The sequence below is a fragment of the Globicephala melas genome, chromosome 18 (genome assembly GCF_963455315.2).
Source record: "Globicephala melas chromosome 18, mGloMel1.2, whole genome shotgun sequence".
NCBI lineage: Eukaryota > Metazoa > Chordata > Mammalia > Artiodactyla > Delphinidae > Globicephala > Globicephala melas.
The window spans coordinates 1,446,959-1,467,050 of record NC_083331.1 but is presented as its reverse complement, the minus strand read 5'-3'; the positions used below and the strand labels follow the sequence as shown (position 1 = coordinate 1,467,050).

The window sequence follows — 20,092 nt, the reverse complement described above, 5'->3', positions numbered from 1 at the left end:
ATTTCTGTACCACTTTTATATAGTTAGTCCCTCACTAGTGACTGGAAGATGTTACCCAGGTGAGACTCTGCAGGCCCAGTGCACAGGACTAGAAGCAGAGGAAGTGAGGGACACGTGAGCTCCTGGGACCGTGCTCTCATCACACAGGACTTGGGAAGGTGGGCACCTGTGTGTGCACACTCTTCGCACGTTGTTCTTTGTGCACATGGGTTTTTTTCTTTTTAAAGGACTTAAGGTCCGAAACGATTATTATACATTTTGGAAATGAAGGTAGTAAGACATCTATCTTGTTATCTCTTCCTGGCATCAGCAAGATATGCACTCACTCATTCAGTCAGCAAACTAAGGAGTGACTGTATTGTAAGCCGAGCACCATGCCCTTTGCTGAGGGTATGGAGATGAACAAGGTCTAGCCTACACCCTCAAAGAGCTTCCTGTCTAGTGGGAGGAAGGACAAATAACCAGATAAATGTAATAACAATGTGGGAAATGCGGTGAGAGGCAGGTGTTCAGGGTACGCTCTGGGCGGCTCACTCAGGCTGGACCAGGAGAGCCAGAGGGGCTTCCTAAAAGGAATCGGGCCGAGACAAGCCTCCCAGGCGTGCTCCACATGAGAAGGGGCTACATCTAGGGACCCCAGGTGGAAAAGGTTTCATCATCTCAAACCAGCACCCCTATCTCTGCAGCTCCTTGAGAAGCAGAGACCTCGAAAGAGCAGCCCAGCTTTTTATGGGGTCACCTCACGATCCGAGGGCAAGCAGAACTCATAACGCCTGAGTCACAGCCGTTCCCTCACGTGCAGAGGGGGCCAAAGCTGCGAGGCCAGAAAGCCCTGACCACCTGAACCAGCTCCCGCCCCCCGCAGACTGCAATCCTTATCATCCCTGCTACCATCGTGTCCACCATGAACTCTAGAACCTCAACCAGGTCAGCTAACCTCTCCCTGGGCCTGAGCCACTGCCGAGCAAGTGATCCCAACCGCACTGGTCTGAGCGGGGCCGCTCCCCCAGTGGCTGTTCACATGGGCGTGAGGCTCGGGAAAAGCCCAGAAGAAGGCTTCTGGGTAGAAACGGTGACAGGCTTCACCATCCACAGGAGAGGAACGGAGTGAAGGAAAGAGCTAGGAAGAGAAGGAGGAGGAAAGGGAGGGAGGGAATGGTGGGGCTGTGCCTGAGATTGAAGTGTGGCCCTCACATGTGTCCCAGGGTGGCCCAGCTCTCTTAGGCAGGTCAGAAGGGCCACAGCAATGGGCAGTGATGGAGCGGCCTGGGAAGCATGAGGTCAGTGACGAGTGGCACCTGGCGATTCCCTTTCACGGCAGGCAACAGTTCCAGTGAGGATGCACTCACTGGGCCCAGGAAGCCTGACGGGGTCTGGTGGGGTCCACGGTCATCTGTGATCCGCAAGAGGCCAGGTCAGTTCCTGGGACCACTGCAGGAAAATGACCTCAGCAGAGCATCATCCTCGCCCCGGACTCACTAGGTAGCAGTGCTCAGCCCCCAAGCTCTGTTCACGTGGACCATGACCCCAAAGCTGGCCCAGTTCCCAAGAGCCCCTCTGCATGGGCCTCACCTCCACGCTGGCCATGGGAAGTGGGAGGGCCAGCCCAAGCAGCTCCACTCTGGCCCGTGTTAAACAACCCTCCAGCCTAAAAGCCCCCAACACTTAACAGAGCTGCATTCTTCAGAGGACAAGAATGTGTGCAGGCTGTGGAGAGAGGCCTGACACAGGCTTTCGAAAATAGATTAACCGGCCCGCCCCCCCCCCACACACACACACAGAGCTCCCTGCTGGCCGGGAGAATCCCGCACCAGGGTTGCCAAATCAATCAGCTCAGAGCCCCAATCCCAGCAAGCCCGAGTCTGCAGCAACTTGAGCAAATCCCAGAGTTCATGTGGGAAATGACTAGCTGAATGGGAGCCATAACCCCACCGATTTTTCGAGAATCTGAACCTATCCTGAAACAGCTCCTTAAATAGGCAGCCTTTCCCTTACTGAGATATTGAAGGGCCAGATACCCAGAACGGCATTGTTTCAAGTGCGAAACCCTGGAAGTAAGATTTTTTTGAACCTCTTTCTTTTTAAAGTGTACTGTTATCATGTTTCTCCGCCCTGGTACAACTTCACCTGACCCCTGGACCCGGCAGCCCCAGCCGGGAGCCCTGGTCCTGATGCAGGCGGCCTGGCGGAGCTGCACTAGGGCCGGAAGACGCCCGGCAGGGACGCAGGCATCTCCGCACCAGGCCGGGGTCACCCCGCTCAGGCTCCTCGTGCCAAGTCAAATAACGGATCAGGCCCGACGCTCACATTTTTATTATTCCACATTACCATTTCCTCAATTGATTTTCTGCTCACTTTTTCCGTCTAGCAAGTGCTCTAAAGAGGAAAAAAAAAAAAAGGAAACGAACCGTCTGGCTCCCCTGGCCTATCACCCAGAGATACGAGTGCCGGTTCCCGTTCTCCAGGCTGGGCCTCAGCTCCACGCCAGCACCCCCGAAAGGAAAACAAAGAGCTCCCTCTAGGTCCCACCTAAGTTGTCACCGCGCGGCTCCTGCTGGGACAGCAGTAAGGTTCCCCCCCCCCACGACCCGCACCGCCGCCGCAGTGCCACCGCCACGCTTGCCAGCAGCTGCGGTCACCTGCAGCTGCGGGGGGTAGCACGTCATTTTCCCCGCACGCTTCCTCCTGCCTTTCCGTTTCAGGTAGAAAAGGCACCTTCTGTTTTAATCAGGGTGCAAACCCCCCTCGCCCCTACCCACAGCTACTCTTTCCTATGGACTCGGAAGAGAAACCGGGATTGCATTCGAAGTCCCCAGAGCGCAGCGGGCGAGGAGGGGGGCGCACGCGGGGGAGGGGGAGGGCCCAAGGTGAGGCGGGGGGGGCGGGGGCGGGAGCGCCAGGTGCGACGGCCGCAGCCCCGACCCGGGTCCTAGCGCCCGCCCGCCCCTCCGGCGCCCCGGGCGGGGCCGGGAGGCAGGGTGGGAGGCTCGGCGGCGCGGCGCTGCAGAGGTTGCTAATATTGGGACCTGCCGCAGCGGGAGACCGCGGCACTGCTGTCACCCCGGGGGCGCTCCTCCCTGCCACCGGATGGAAGCTGAAATAAGCCTCCCGCCTCGCCCTCCTTCCCCGCCCCCACTGCGCACACCACCCACTCAGCCGCATCCAAACCCGGGTGAGGGCGCGGCGAGCGCCGGGCGCGCCCCTCCCCCGCAGCCAGCTCCCGGCCGACCCCCGAGCTCGGGCCGGGCCCCCACCCCACCCCACCCCCGGCCGGGCTTCCGCTGCCCGGCCTCCCACCCAGCACTGCGCCTACCAGCCCGCCGGCAGTGCCGGGCGGACAAGGAGTGGACGTGTCATCTCCGGGGTCGGAGGTGGGGTGCCGAGGCCGGGTTTTTGTTTTACGGTCTCTGTTCAGCCACCGTGCCAGCGTCCTTGCCGGCTGACCCCAGAGCGCGCCTCTCGGCTCCCCGCTTTCCGGTCCCCGGTCCCCTTCATCCACCCTGGTCCCTCTCTGTCCCCGTGGCGGAGTCACCGGATTCCTAATGACTCGGCTGCGTGTAGCGAACGTCCTACACGAAAGGTGACTGCGTTTAAAAAAAAAAAAACACCCACGGTGGGGGCAGGGTGGAGGAGCCCCAACCGGAGCTTCCCCCCCCCACTCTACGCGGGTCCCGGGCGCTCCCGGCCCGGGCTCGACTGCACACCAGGCCGCCGGCCGCACTCGGGCGCCCACCGCGGGCTCCCCGGGCCGGGGCCCAGCCACGCAGGGCGCGGAGAGGGGCGCCGGGCCCCGCTCGGCAGCGGTAACAATGGCACGCGGCCCCCGCCGCCTGCGCCGCCCTTTGTCCCCCTCCCTTCCCCGCGGCTCCCGCCCTGCCGGCCGGCCCGACCCACCTCCGGCGCCGCGAGCCCACCGCTCCCGAGACCCGGCTGTGAGCGTCGAAGGAGGGAGAAGGGTCCGAGACGGGACGGGGCTCAGGGGCCTCGGCCCCGCCACCGAGTCCCCCGCCGCGCGCGCCTCCGGCAGCTCCCACCCCGCGCGCGGCCGCGCTGCCCGGGCGGCGGCTGGATCCGCTGGACCCGCACTCACACGCGGCGAGCGCGAAGGGACGCGGCTCAGGCAAAAGGAGCCCGACCCCTAAGCGCGGCCGCAGCGCGCCAGCCGGCCGGGCGCCCGGGACACAGCGGTCCCCGCAGCCGAGGGCGCGCGGGGCGGGGGCAAGCCGCCGAACCCGAGCGCGTCTAGGACCGCGCGGAGTTGGCCGGCGGCCGCCGAGTGGCACCTGCCGGCCGGCGCGCCGGGGACCCGTCTGGGCTCGGCGCCCCCGCCCACGGCCGCCCCGGGTCCTGCAGCAGCCCCGGGAGCGGCCGCAGAGAGCACTTTAGGAAAGTTTCGTCCCCGCTCCGCAGCGGCCAGAGCTGCCTCCGCTTCTCTGGGCTACGTTTCCGTAATTGAAAGCTGCAAAGCAGAGAAGGGAGGCAGCCCGCCGTTCATGCCGGTAGGTTCAGTGCGGGGTGAGCCGAGGCAGAAAATCCCGGGGCTCGTGCATCCGGGACCAGCCCCGTCTCAGGCCCGAACCGTCCTCACCTCCTGCATCGTCTGCGGCCCACGAACCTATACAGATAGTTTAGATCGTGTTCAACATCTGGCGTTAAAGCTTGAGGAAAAGAAGTCACCACAGGACTTTGTTTTTACGACCTAGTTTAAGTGTTGTCAGGTGGGTTTACTCAATAAGTTAACTCCTTCCAACAGTCTGGTTGCCCAAACGCCCCCCTCCTTTTTTTTTCTTTTTTTTTCTTTTTTTTTGGTAAGTAAGGAGAAAACCCGAGTCGCCCCTCCACCATCAGTTCCCCCCACCCCGGGACTGTGCTCGCCGAGTCGCTGCTGTCGAGCTCAGGGTGGCCCAGCAGACACGTGTGTGCACTCATTAAAGGGGGCAGTCACCAGCCCTCGGGTCTGCAGCTATCCATGCTGAGTCACAAATACCCTCCTCGGGAAATGAAATCCTCGGAATGCCCTTTAAAATTAGCTCGCAGCTTTTGCACGGGCGCACACACTTACACCAGAGCCACACAGGGCTGCACGCCATGGAAATTACAAAGCACAGGGAATAACTCGTGGCTGGATGGACAAACGCCCCTGGTGAGCGCCCTGCCCCTTCCCGAGTCATTTTCCCCCAGTGCCTCTGCAGCCCAGAGTCTAAAATACGACTTTAGTCCTCTTCCCAACAGAACAATTAGCAACCTTCGGCTAAAGGGTTCCAGACCCTCACGGTGGGAGTAAGCAATACGCTTAATTTAAAATTCAAGCAGGATACTTATTGGAGGAAAAAAGGGAAGGGGCAAAAACTTCATTTGACACAAGGTGATAACTGCCTTCAGGAAAATGCATTTTAAGTTCTCAGTAGTTAATCATTAAAGCTTTAAACTCGTGGAATCAGTCCATTCAAAAGAAACTTCCTAAACCCGATCTTCCCGTGTATCTGATGCAAAAGAACTAGGGGCTTGTGTTATATTTATAAATCACGCCCTCCTTTACAAAGAAAAAAAAAAAAGGCCTTTCAATGTAGACCCGCATCAGTGCCAGCGGCAGATCTGCAATTCCGGAGGCTTCCCTCCCCCCACCCCACCCCCCCTTGAGCTAGCAAGACAGAGACAGACGGAGACAGAGAGAGGGATAGACCCCTTCCCGCATCCCCCGCCCAGCCACCTTCTCGGTAGTTACAATCCGAACATGCCAGCACGGACAGTAAAGGGTTAATGGTGTACCTACCGAATCGGCTGTGGTCTTTCCTGGTTCCCTGGATAGTACCATTGGGGAAGATTTCTAAGTGAAATCCAGTCCTGCAGTAGAGCTGCCTCCGCCTGAGAATCCCCTTTAAATGATCCAAGTCCGTGACTGCAGGTCCCCTGGGAAGCCCCCCTGCTTCGGACTGACCCAGGTGGTCACTTAACAAAACCGGGCTGTCCGCCGGCAACACGGGCACATTCCCAAACGGTGCCGCATCCTGCACACCGAAATAGTTCCCAACTTCACCTAGGGGAGCCATCAGAAGACTCGGCTTTCGGAGCACAGCGATAAACAATAATGATGGTGCCAACCCAGGAGCTATTAGGCGAGGTATATCCAACTCCCCTCCCTTACTGCAGTTGCAGAGAGAGAAAAAAGGTCCTTTTCTTCAATCCATTAAATGGATAAATAAAAGTCATCTGCTGCTTCACTGGCACAGGTTCAAGGTCAAACCACGGATAGTCTAAGAAGCCACCACTTTATACTCACACACTGACATATTGATAAACGTATCTATGTATCTCTACAGATAGATTCCCCGGCTCTCAGCAGGCAGGAAGGTCTTCATCCCATCCGACCGTAATAAGGAAAAAAAATCCGTAGTTTCTCCATTTGGTTTGAGATCAGAATGACCATAGCAACTTAAATGCCTAGGCGTTATTATAGGGGGTTTTAAGATGCACGGGCTACGTCAGAATTTACGGATCCAGGAAGGCATGCGCCGTTTTCACTCTAACCGACTCTGCAGATATCAGCAGGAATCCTTCAAGGGGAAAAAAAAAATCTCACGTTGGTGGCGGCGACAAATCTGCCCCCGTCCTCCCTCCAAAAATGAGAATAATGGTAATAAAACAAAAAGAAGGAAAAACTTTAGGCGTCCAAAGCTGGTATCCAGAATTCTCCAGGGGCTCGGCAGGCGTCCATTGGCTTAGCGCGGGCGGCGGGCGGCGGCGGGAGCGAGGGGCGCCGCGGCGGGACCCGCGTGCCGCCGGCGGCCGCGAACAGGTGTCGCCGCGGGCGCGGGGCGAGGTGGCCGGCGAGCGCTCCTCCTGCGCAGCCCCGCGGCGCGCAGAGTGGCGCAGGCAGCGGCATTGGGCTGGGTTTAAGGTAGCGCCGCGCCGCCCGCGCTCCCCGCGGTCCTAGCGCCCGCCGCGCCCGCCGCGCTGCGGCAGGCCCCGCGCCGCGTGCCCGAGCGCGGGACCGGGGGCGCCCCGAGCCTGGGCCTCACAAAGGGAGCGCGAGGCCGGAGCCCCGGGACTCCGGGGCGGCCGCTCTCCTGCGGAGTCGAAGCCGGGAACCGAACCCTCGGTCGATGCGGTGGCGGAGGTGCAGACTGAAATCGGGAAACTAGTTTTCACTTGGGCTCTGATGCTACTTTGCGTTATGAAATAAAACTTAGCTGAGAGTTGGAGGGAAGGGGGTTGGTCTAATGAGCTTGAACAGACACCGCAGTTCCTCTCTCCTTCCTCCTGCAGACACACAGGCGCAAGCTGTGCGGCAGGTGAGACGGGGTCGTGCACCCAGCCCCCTCCCACGCGCACACACAGGCCGCTGTGGCCGCGCTCCCGGTCTGGTTCGGGGCTTCCTGGGCATCTCGGGCCGGCGCTGCGTTTAGGTCCCGCCCCGCGGTGCGGCCGGCTGGGGGGCGCCAGAGCACCGCCTCTGTCCCCGAGCTCGCCTGGCGCGCGTCTGCGGAGAGTCCGGGTGCAGGAGCGCGCGCCGGGGGCTCCCTACCCCGAACCGCGCTCCGAGGGCGAGCAGGGCCTGCCCTCGGGGACGCGAGAGGCAAGGTCCCCGAGTCCCCCACGGCCCGAAGCCGCCGCCGAACCGAGGGAGCCCGGCGCGGGTCGCGCACGGGGTCGCGGCCGCTGCTTCCTGCTCTGCCCCCGCGGGGCGCATGTGGAAGCCTGAGCCCCGAGCCCGGCTCGCGGTTCTGCTCGCGGCCGGCGGCCTTCGCGCCCGGCCCGGGGCTGGGACAAAGAAACCCGCCGCCCGAGCCGCCCGGGAGCCGCGCGGCGCTCTCTGCGCCCGATCCCCGCGGGGCCGGCTGGAGCGCGGCGCCCCGACGCTCGCCCCCAGCCTGCCCGCGCGCCCCGCTCGCCCCTGCTCCTCTTTGTTCACATTGTCTTAGAAAGGGCCCGACTCCCGGGGCGAGCTGGTGAAAGTTGCCGAGACTGAGCACCGCTCCAGACCGCGGGACTTGCGAGTGAGAAGCAAAGTCGAAAGCAGCCTAGGACCCCTGCGCGGGGAAAGGGAACCGGAGCCTTTTTATGGGGAGAAGTCGGATCCGCCTCGGCGGTCAGCTCGAGGCTGGCGGCGAAGGATGGGGCTGGCCCTACTCGGGACGGAAGGCTTTCGCCGGAAGATGAAAGGGAGCAATGAATTTGCAGATTTCTCGGGCGCCGGAGGTGCCGGCGACCTGGAGCGACCTGCCCCTGCCCCCCGGGCGGGAAGGTGTGCGTGGCCCGCCGGGAGGAAGGAGGGGGCGCAGTGTCCTCCCTCTCCGTTCCCACACCCTTTGCCGCAGTCCCGGGTCATGGGGCGTCCGAGGCTGCCTCGTGCGTCTCGCTTACGCGTTTAGTGAGCTCCAGAGCCCTGCCCCGTGGTATTTACAGCAGTCACGTCGGCGGTGGGCTTTCACCTTAACTGCTCAGTGGCAGATACAAGAAGCTGGGGAGGAAGTGTCACTTCTCATAAAGCACCCGAGTAGCTCGCATTCATCACGCAGGCGTTACTGGACTGCTTGGGTACAAGGCGCGGGGTTGGTTACTTTTTTGTAAAGCCTAATGAAGAAAGACAGGCAGGCAGACGGAGGGCGCGATGGAGAGAGGGAGACGCTTGACAGGGCAAGACGAGCAGCACGTGGACATGTCCACTGAAGACAGGCCTGGGACAGCTTCCACCAGCTGTCTCCAAGCACATTCTTTCGGTCTGAATTTAGACCGTCAGCCAGTGAGCAGAGACCATTTCCGCTTCCGAAGTCTCGGCAGCCCGGTGACTGTCCCTTTAAAAGCGTTGCAGCAGTGGGCGAGCGGGCTGGGAGCTGATGGAGCACTTTCCCGGCTGGAAGCTGCCTCCTCGGGCGCCTCTTGCCCACTGCAGTTGCTTAGCCCGCGTTTCCTCGCGGCTCCAACTCCAGCTGCAGGAAGCCTGTGCTGCTCCCTCGCCCCTTGAACTTGCCCATCGGGCTTCTCCCCCTGCTTCCCTCGGGTCGAGCTTTCCTCTTACAGTAATAGGCACGGTATCCTTCCTTTCACCGATCACATCCCGTTTCTCCGGACCTCACCCACTGCCCAGGGCTGACTCCCTCAAGATCTTGCCCAGGCCCGCCGTGGTCGAGAGCTCCGCTCACAAATACTCTTCAGTTAGTACACAAACGCTAAGCTCCAGGAGGACTGAGGCCTTGCTTCCTAGAGACAGGTGGTGTAATTGGCTTAATAACACCGCCTTGGAAGACTTGTTAGCAATAAAAGAAAAAATGCCCATGAAACAGGCAGCACACAATAGACACTTAAGACACGGTAGCTATTAGTGCACTACTCCTAATATAGCTCTGTGGATTTCTGCTGCCCATGGGGTATTTAGCAAATGGTATTATTGATTTGAACCCCAACGGTCCCTTAGGCTACCTCTTCCCAGCATATTAATCCCTCTTGTTTCTCCTTTTTCCAGTTTGTCACCTGTCTTCCCTACTGATAATTTGGGACTGAGACCCAAATAGGAGAAGTAACAAGGGAAGTGAAGAGAGATCCGGAGGGGAATGTGCACTTGGATAGGGGTCTGCACGTCTGGACCCGGCTTCCCCCATCCCACCCACCCCCTGTGATTGCCCGTTCCCCCCTCACGGAACTGCTGAGCGGACGCAAAGACGGGTCTAGGATGCCTGTGTGTAGAAACGGCCTGGTGATCCAAGGTGACCACTGGGGAAAAGTGCCCTGTCCACCTCCACTACTTCATTAGCATGTGTCTCCTCCTTTGATTTCCCTGGACCCCCCACATGCAGACCACCACAGAACCCTTTCATTCCTTTCCTACAACAGTCAGGTGAGGGTCCTTCTGTGTCCACTTCCCCCATCCTCCCACCCCACAGCCTTTTGTCTACTGGCGGGCTTTGGTGTGGGAGCTCTGAGGAGTGGTGCGTGGGAGTACTGGTTGGGAGGTTCAAGTCTGTTCCCAGTCTGACCCCCATGTCTGACTAGGTTTGAGCTTCAGTGGTTAAGAGGACAGAACCACTGTAGCCAACATTAATCTATGGCTTACTGTGCTCCAGAGGTTCGACTAAGTGCTTTCCTGCTTTATCTTTTTAATCCTCAAAACTACCTTACAAGGTAGGTACTGCTATCGTCCCATTTTACACATGAGGAAACTGGCTTATAAAGGTTGAGTAAGAGGTGCAGTGCCCCGGGGCCAAGTCCATAGACCTCAGAGCCCCACGGTGCAGACCCCCAGCTGCCCTCTGTTATACTGCGCATATGCTTCTAAACATTCAGAAACAGTGTGTTTCCATAAAATAAACATATAGGAATAAACAGCTTATCTACATGTATAAACAACCAGTTAAAATGCATAATTAAGAAATAAAGACCACACTTACAATAGGAAAAGAAAGATAAGATTTCTAGGGAAAACAATGAACAAAAATGTGCAAGATTTATATGAATAAATGTGTTTAAAGCTCTCTAGGGACACAAAAGAAAACATGAACAAATGGAAAGGCACACAATGTTCTTAGATAGAAAAACTCAATTTCATAAATGTGCAATTACTCTAAAAAACACTTAACATCACAATAAAAACACCAATAAGTGTTTTTTTATTAGAAGAACCGATTGCTAAAGTTAATATACAAAATTAAATTTAACTTGAGAAAAAAAATGTTTGAAATTAACAAGAAAAATAAAAGGGTAACTAGCCATACAATATTTTAAATATTTTAAAGCTGTACTAATTAAAACAGAGTAGTATTATCCTATGACTTATTCATATTAGCATATGAATAAAGAGATAAAGCAATAACACAGAATAGGAATTATAGAAATAAACTCAAATACATATTGGAATTTAATACATGATAATCAATGGGGGGAAAATGAACTATTGAGTAAGTAGTTTTGAAACAACTGAATAGACAACTAGAAAAAAAGCAGTAGTACCTATTCTTCACACTCTACATGAGGGTAAAATCTAAATGGAACAATTATTTAAATATAAAAAATAAAGCCATAACAAGTACTAAAAGAAATAACGGAAGAATTCCTTTATAATCTGAGTTGTGAAGGCCTTAGTAATTGTATCACAGAATCAAAACATCTAAAAGGGAGTAATGATAAATTCAACCACACACAAAACATTTGTTTAACTGCGCAGGGGAAAACACAAATTTAAGAGATAAATGACAAAATAGAAAAACATGGGCATCTCATATCAAGATAAAGGACTAATTTCCCTAATATATTAAGAGCTCCCACACATCAGTAAGAAAAATATGACTTCTGGTTTCCAGTCTGACATGCAGAACTTGGAGGTCCCCTCTGCTCACAAAAAGAAAAAAGTTGAACAGACTGAAAGTCAACAACACTTCTTAGATCCATCAAAGAATTGAGGTCACAGGACAAACTGCTGGTCTGGAAACTGGAGAGATAAGACAGACAGATACAGAGAATTCTTACTGAAGCAGAAGCCCACAGCTGGAACCAGTATCAGTAGGAACACTTTAAACTGTAACTGATGAATTGCTGGGAGCTCAGTGTGGACAAGCTGAAAAACCCAGAAGAGGCCCAGTCTTAGATGGGTCCTCACACTCTCCTGAGATTTACCTCCAGAAGCCCCATCAGGTTCTCACTGAGGAGATCTGAGAAAAATCCCCTCCTGCTTCCCTCAGGAAGAGGGAGGAAGTAATCATTTTGAAACATGCCCAGAGTTCTCTGTTCTCCTTAGCAAAGCCTGCCTTCAAGGGGACCTATTTTACCAGGACCCAACCCACCTGGGGGGAGGGGAATATCCAACTCCAGCCCACTCCAGCCTTCAATGTGGGGAAGGGGAACACCGGACCCAGGCTCACTGAAAGACGGAGACCTAGTCATAGGACCACAGAACATTTCCGTGTCCCCACCTCACCACCACATCCACAGGGCTTCCATGTAATAACAGGGATTAGAGCTAAAAGAACTGCAAGACGCAGACCCTATTTAGGGAGTCTCCAGGGAAACCCAAAGACAACAGGGGAGACAGAAACAAGAACACCAGAAGAAATTTTAGCCCTTGACACCATAGCTACTGCAAACAGTAAAAACAGACTAGCTCCTAGCCAGATAAACGTAAAACCTCACACTAAAGGACTATCTACCTCAGTAAGATTTACCCAATACATCAAACTAGCTTTCAACAAAAAATTACAAGGCATGCTAAAAGCTTAAAAAAACAAATAAACCAGAGTATGAAGAGACAAGCAAGCACCAGAACCAGACTTAGACAGACTCATATATGACAGAGATTTTGGCATTATCACACCAGGAATTTGAAATAACCATGATCCTACGCTAAGGGCTCTACTGGAAAAAGTGGACAGCATGCAAGAATAGGCAGGTAGTGTAAGCAGAGAGATCAAGATTAAAGGAAAGGCTCTAAAGGAAATACTAGACATCAGAAACACTCTAACAGAATGAAGAATGCCTTTGATGGACTCATCCATAGACTGGACACAGCCAAGTAAAGAACCAGTGAGTTTGAACATATGTGAATAGAAATTTCTCAAGCTGAAATGCAAAGATTAAAAGAAAGAAAGGAACACTGGAACAGAATAGCCAATAACTGTGGGACAATTACAAGAGATATAACATACACATAATGGGAAGATCAGAAGGAGAAGAAAGAGAGAAGAAAAAAGAATAAAAGCAGAAGAAACATTTGAATTGATAACAGTTAAGACGTCTCCAAAATTGATGACAGACTCTAAGCCACAGATCTAGGAAGCTCAGAGATACTAAGTAGGAAAAATACCCAAAAAATCTATGCTGTTGGGCTTCCCTGGTGGCGCACTGGTTGAGAGTCCGCCTGCCGATGCAGGGGACACAGGTTCGTGCCCCGGTCCGGGAAGATCCCACATGCCGCGGAGCGGCTGCGCCCGTGAGCCATGGCCGCTGAGCCTGCGTGTCCGGAGCCTGTGCTCCGCAACAGGAGAGGCCACAACAGTGAGAGGCCCACGTACCAAAAAAAAAAAAAAAAAAAATCTATGCTGTATATCATATTCAACATATCATATTCCATGTCTACAATGTAGACAACCAAAGACAAAGAGAAAATCTTGAAAAGGGCCAGAGAGGGAAACAAATATCCTATCTATAGAGGAACAAGGGTAGAATTACATCAGACTTGTCTTCAGAAACCATGCAAGCAAGAAAAGAGTGGAATGAAATATTTAAAGTGTTGAAAGAAAAAAGAAAAATACGAACAACAGGATAAAATAGTCAGTTTACAAGAAAAGAAATGCAAATGGTTCCTAAACATTAGTAGATATGCTCAACTCCATTCATAACAAAAAGGAACAAACAAAACTGTGCTGATGCACCATTTCTTACCTATAAATTTGACAAATATTAAAGATAATATGAACTGGTGTTAGAGTCTGGGGGATTCAGGCACTTTCATTCATTACTGTGGAGAGGAAATTGAGACAGCATTTATTACTTCAGTAATATTTACTAAAATTACAAACACCCAGGTCCTTTGACTCGACAATCTCTCTTCTGGAAATTTATCTTAGATGTCTATGGGCACATGTGCAGAATCGTGTGTGTAGAAGATTCCTCACTGAAGCACTACTCGTGGTAGCAAAAGATTGGAAACAGCCCATCAAGAATGTCCATCATGAATGACTGGTCATATGAATTATAATAAATCCATAAAGTAAAATCTTGAGCAGTTTGTTAAAGGAAAAAAAAAAGGGAAGCTTTTTGTATATGCTATGAACTAGTCTCCAAAGAATATTGTGGAGGAAAACAGTACAGTGCAGAACAGTGCATATGTTATGCCATCATTTGTGTCCTAAAAAGAAAGCTTTTCTATTTATACATGTAAGTAATATCTCTATAAATACATGCAATCTCTTTGGTTGCCTCCAGGAAAAGAAATTGTATAGCTGAGGGATAAGAGGTAGGAGGGAGAATTCTCACTATATACACTTCTTACCTTTTTGAACCACGTGAATATAGTATCTATTTACAAAGGCATAAGCCCGGTTTAATTTTTTTCATAATTACATTTCCCTCCTTCAAAGGAGTGGAAGCACAGTGCCTGATGCAAAGATCTTGGGAGCAACCGCAGAAGATGCTGTGATTAGGGACCACGTTCCCACACACAACCCCAGGAGCATGAACTGACACATCTCTGAAAACGTGACGACGTCTAACCCCTCAGGCTCCAGGGCAGCTCTGTGGGTTGCTTCTCCTCGCTGTCTCTTCCGCTGCAGCGCCTGTCTTTCCTTAGCCGTGCTCAGCTCTCTTCCTGAGCATCTTGCCTTCCTGCCTGTCCCTATTTCTCCTGTCACAAAACGTGGCTGACAAAGCCGGGGACTTTCTTCACTTACAATTGTCCCAACATTACATCACTTTGCTGCCCACCTCCCACTCCGCGGGCATCCTCGTGGCCAGCAAGCTGCCAGCCTCCTCACGGGGTCTCCCCTTCTTGTTTGCCTCTTTAACTCCAATTTTCTTCACTTTCATTTTGGTCAGTCCAGCGTAGCCCATTTTAACTTTTCTTGCCTATTTCCCTAAATTTTAGAATACAGATGGAGGTCAAACAATAACAACAACAACAACAAAACAATAATATGTATAAAACATATTTATAGAAGGTTAATATTTATAGAGATATATATTTACAGAAAGAACTTCACATACATTATTTCATTTAAACTTCATTACAGTGTGACTCAGACATTATTATCTGTCTGTTAAGGTGGAGGAAACTGAGGCTTAGAGAGGTTAAGACACCTGACTGAAGTCACACAGCTAAGTGAGGGAGAGGATTCTAACATAGACCTTCCAACACCAAATCTTGAGTTTTCTTCTCCTTTAATATCTCGTGAAATTTAACAATAACTTAAAACTGAGGCGGGGGTGGGGTCTTTTTAAATAGCTAACTTAGGGATTCTTCCATTCGACCAATTAGGTGAAAAAAAGCTTCCCTTTTTCTCTAAAGGCCTCTTCAATATTTGCTTCTTCCTTTATAGTTGATGGAACGTACCTAGTATTCTCCAAGGATGGTTAGAAACAAGTAGCAAATCACTACTCGTCGGTCTCATTGGTGCCACCCAAATTCTCCTGAAATGAATGAGGTTCTCAGCCTTCTGCACTGACCCTGCTGGACCTGACAGAGCTAATGGCACTCGGCTTGCACACACTTGTCTCGCGTCTTCCAGGACTATGAACATCCTCGGTTTCCTCCTCCTCCAGCATCACTTTCTCAGTTTCTCGGTTTCCTTTGCCGCATCCCCCTCTGCTTCTCAGCATCCAACACTTGGAGCGTCCAGAGCCGTTCTCTATACTCCCTTCCTAGACGATTTCATTTCCTCCCAAATCTCTAAATACAGTCCAGGAACTGAGACGTCCCAAATTACCTCTCTGGACCTCCCTCTCCCCTAAATAATAATGTGTAACCAGCCCCCTCCCTGCCACCTCCGCCTGACCGTCCAGGGGGCCTCCAACACCCTACACTACCACTCCCCCCGGAAATCTGGGCACCCAGGTATCTCCTGTCTCAGTCCGAGGCACCGGCGTTCACTCAGCTGCTCAGACCCCAAACGCGAGTCACCCTCCATCCAAACCCTAACAGTTCTACTTTCAAGACACATCCCAAACCCAGCCACCTGTCACCGTCTTCACTGATGCCACTTTGGCTTCACACCAGCATCTCCCCACATGCTGCAATGCCTGCCCTCTGGTTCCTCTGCTTCAGCGCGTCATCCAGGCCACATCAACACGTCAGATCCTGTCACTCCCCCGTCGCCCTTACACTAATTACCTGCAACACCTGTGAGCGCCTGAGCCCCGACTTCTTCCCGACATCATCTCCTACTTCCCACATGGTCCCTCTGCTTCCCCAAAGCCGGCTCCCTGAGTTTCCCTAAGGTGCCGAGTATGTTTCCATCTTCTGGCTGACATTCTGCTCGGAACACTTTTCTCAAACACCCCATGGCTTTGTGGAGGTCTCCATGGAATTGCCGTCCTCTTAGGGAGAAGTTCCTTGGTCACTCTACCTAAAACAGCGCTTCTGTCACCCACTGTCATGAGTTTTTGTCACAATAATCATTACTGGCCAATATGTTTACAATAAACAAAATAGACAAGGCCCTTGCTGTCGTGAAGCTTACATTCCATGCAGAGAAGCAGACAACAAACAAGTAAAGAAGGTGATTCTAGAGAGTATCGTGAGCTATCAGAAAATAAGAGTCCTGCAGAGGTGCCTGGAAGCTCTTCTTTCTAAGAAAATGACAGAAAGGAGCTGACCTTGCTAAGACCTGGGTGAGGAGAATTCCAGCTGTACAGAGTCCACAGCAAGAATGAGAGTGAAATGACTGAGGAAGAGAGGCCAATGGCGGCAGCAGCATAAGTGCAGGCTGGAGTCGTGTCAGACGAAGGAGAGATGGGCCGGATCTTACAGAACCTGGGGAGCCTTGCTGAGGAGTTGGGCGTCATTCCAGGTGTGATGAACAACCATTGTGACTGATAGTGATTCCCTCGAAAGGGTCCACACAATGGACAACACAGTGCAGTTACTTCACTTTTCAAACATAACAAACGCTGAGCGGTGTTTAAAAACACAATGAAAGTCCTCTGGAATTTTATTAACTCTCATTACAATCAGTCTTTATCTTTCCCAATACTTTCTGTAACTCCTTATTCTTTCCCAAGACTATATTTTCCCCCTGGTTTCTCCACTCCCACTTGTCCCCAGCTTAAGCTTAATTTGTAACCAGGAACCCACTGAGTCATCTGTCCATATTCTCTGCTCCATTTTTTCCACCTTGGCTCTCTAATAGGATGCTGAGCTTAAGGGAACATCTATCTGCCTCACTGTCCTGTGCGTCTTCATGATTCAACTGGTGATTACCGAGTTACCATTTTTATAACAAGTACCTAAAAACATAAGACATAGGAAGAATAGAAAAACTATAAAAGCATGGATTATACTAAGGAGAAAACAGTATTAGAGGTGTGACTTAAATTTCTAGAAGCCATGTATCAAACGTGGTGAAGGATGAGTGAAAAAGAAAGGAAGGGTAAAGAGAAAACTATTAACAAAGAAAGTAAGGGCATCTAACTTCCACTATCTATCTGCTAGCAAAAACTTCATACTTCATTAAAGAATTGCTTTTCCAATTAAATCAGAATTTTTTAGAGTAGGAGAAAATATCCAGAAAAATATTATTCAGAACATATTTTGTACAAGACATTGTACTAGAGTTTGTTCGGGACATGCATACAAAAACGACAGGATTCTTCCTCTCTTTCGTTATTATACAGTCCATATTCATTTACATTTTTCTTTTCCTTTATTTTCTCCTGCATTTCCCTGCTTTCATCTGGGAACGTTTTCCTTCTGCCTAAATAACTCTCTGTGGTTTTTCTTTCAGTGAAGCCTATAGGCCACAGATTCCTTCAGTTTTTGTTTGTTGGAAAATGTGTTCATTGCACTGTCATCTTTTTAGATATTTTCATTGGGTATAGAACTCCTGATTCACAGTCCTTTCATTTTCTTGTCTTATAGCTTCCGTAATTTCAGTGGAGAAGTCATCTGTAAGTCTTATTGTCGATACTTTGCAGGTAATGTGTCTTCTACCTCGAGATGTTTTTAATATCTTTCTTTTTGTCTTTGGCTTTTCAGAAGCATCAATACGTTGTGCTTAGACACCATTTTTTGTGTGTTTACTCTGCTAGGGATTTACTGAGCTTCTTAAATCTCTGACGGCCTCCAGTTTTGGAAAACTCTTGGTCATGTTTTTGAATATTGCTTCTGCCCTGTTCTCTCTTTTCTGGGACTACAGGTATGTGTATGTTAGACATTTTTTGTTTTGTTTCCCATTCCTTTTCTCTTTGTACTTCAGTTTGAGTATTTTCTAATGGTCTCTCTTCCAATTCACTAATCCCATTTTCTACTGAGTCCATTCTGCTATTAAACCACTCACCAAGTGCTTAATTTCAGGTAATGGTTTTGTCAGTTCTAAAATGTCCGTTTGAATTTTTTTAAATAGATTCCCATTCTTTGGTGAAATTACCATACTTTCATCTGTTATTTCCATCCCCCTATATACATGTGTGTATATATATATATTCTTGAATATTATTTTAAAGTTCTTATCTATTAACTCCATTAGTTTTAGCAAGTGGTCTGCTTCCGCTGTCTGGTTTTTATCTCTTTATCATCATTTACATTTTCTTGCTTCTTTGCATGTCTAGATGTTGTTGATTGTAGGCCAGATGTTATATATAAAAAAATGGGAGGATCCTGACGATGCTGAATTCCATTCTTTTGGAAGGACTGGGTGAGGGGCTGATCACCTTAATCCAACCAGGAATTGAGTTAGGTTGGTGCTGGGTTGCACTTTTAGGCAGACTCTGGACCTGTGGTTCATCGCTGCTCCTTGGTGTAGCCCCCGACCCCATGCTTCTGAAGGGCAGGCTGGTGGGTATCAGTTTCCTCAACCCTGAAAGATTATGGGAAATCTTTCTCTACCCTTCAGAGGTATTAAAACCAGCTCTCCAGCCTCCTGGCCCCAGAAAGTTTCTGAGTCTGAAGCCGCTCCAGTTTCCAGTTTGTCCCATGGGTGCTAAAGCTTTGCCAGTTTCTCTTTCCTTCACAAGGACCCTCTGCCTGAGCCAAGTCTGAGCCTCAACCTGTGTCCAAAATCAACGAGTACGCCGGGGCCAAAAACAGCTGTCAATCACCAGCTTAGGGCTTCCCTGGTGGTGCAGTGGTTAAGAAGCTGCCTGCCAATGCAGGGGATACGGGTTTGAGCACTGGCCCGGGAAGATCCCACATGCTGCAGAGCAACTAAACCTGTGCACCACAACTACTGAGCCTGTGCTCTAGAGCCCGTGAGCCACAACTACTGAGCCCATGCGCCACAACTACTGAGCCCACGCGCCTAGAGCCCGTGCTCCGCAACAAGAGAAGCCACGACACTGAGAAGCCTGTGCACGTCAACAAAGAGTAGCCCCCGCTCGCTGCAACTAGAGAAAGCCCGTGCACAGCAATGAGGACCCAACACAGCCAAAAATAAATAAATAAATTTATAAAAAATACATACATATATATATATATATATATATATATATATATAAATCACCAGCTTACCTTGGAACAATGTCCCTGCTCTGTAATTTTAGTTCCATCTAGTTTCTTCCACAACGTTCTGTGTCTTTAAAGGTATCGTTTTTGTAATTTCTCCAGTTTTTCCTAGCTGCAGTAGGACGACTGTCCTGCCTCAACCAACCACCTGCTATCTAAAAATAGTGGTGAATTATTATTTCAAGGATCCTACCGTCTATTTCATAGTGTCTTCCACTTTTCAAAGATCTTACACACCCACTATCTCAACTGAACCTTTTCCCAAGTCTGGGACATGGATAAACCTGGGCACCTGCCTCAGAGGAGTCACTGAAGTCCTACCCCCTGGGCATGACTGTCCATGAGAAAAGCCAAGCGGGCTTGTCCAAGTTCTTCCAAGACCTAGCTTGTCTGCACTGATGCTAATTTAAGGACATAAAAATAAATGAGAGGTTATTCACTAGGCTAAAAGCATAGCCTTCAACAACTAACTTAGACTTGCCAGCCTTCACTTATAAGACTGCATGAATGCAGACAGGTTCAAGGTGAAGGTTAAGGTCATCAGTGAATTACCTTCTTAGGTCTTCATAAAGGCGGCTTTACAACATTCATGAAACAATCACCTCAACCAGCATTTTCCACTGAGTTACTGAACAGAGAAAACACAAAATCAAAAATTACATTCCAAATTTGCCTAAGGATATATGTATGGCAGTAAAATTGTACCCTATATGAACCTCCTGGCACATTAATTTCATGAATTACGTTGGTATGTAAACTCACCTCTAGATAACTATGCTGGCTTCTCGATATTATAAAACAGAGAGAATATTGTTTATCCTTACAATCTCTCTAGAGAACTTTACCAAGCTAACCTTGCAAGAAAGTGGAAAGCACAGCACCTTTAAGCATCTTCTTGTAGATATCTTGGCCAATTCCACAAAGCCCTTTTCCTGGGGCACAGCGGCTGCTCCT

The 20,092-nt window shown here is 50.8% G+C and overlaps 1 protein-coding gene across 1 annotated transcript in view; it reads right to left on the bottom strand.

Moving 5' to 3' along the window:
* The window catches only part of FGF9 (fibroblast growth factor 9), a 33,600-nt gene extending 26,824 nt beyond the window's left edge, over positions 1-6,776 (bottom strand). Inside the window, exon 1 of the mRNA XM_030882129.2 lies at positions 5,774-6,776. Within this exon, the coding sequence (XP_030737989.1) occupies positions 5,774-6,050 (277 nt within the window). The 5' untranslated portion in view covers positions 6,051-6,776. The remainder of the gene's footprint in view (positions 1-5,773) is intronic.
* Between the last annotated feature and the right edge of the window lie 13,316 nt (positions 6,777-20,092).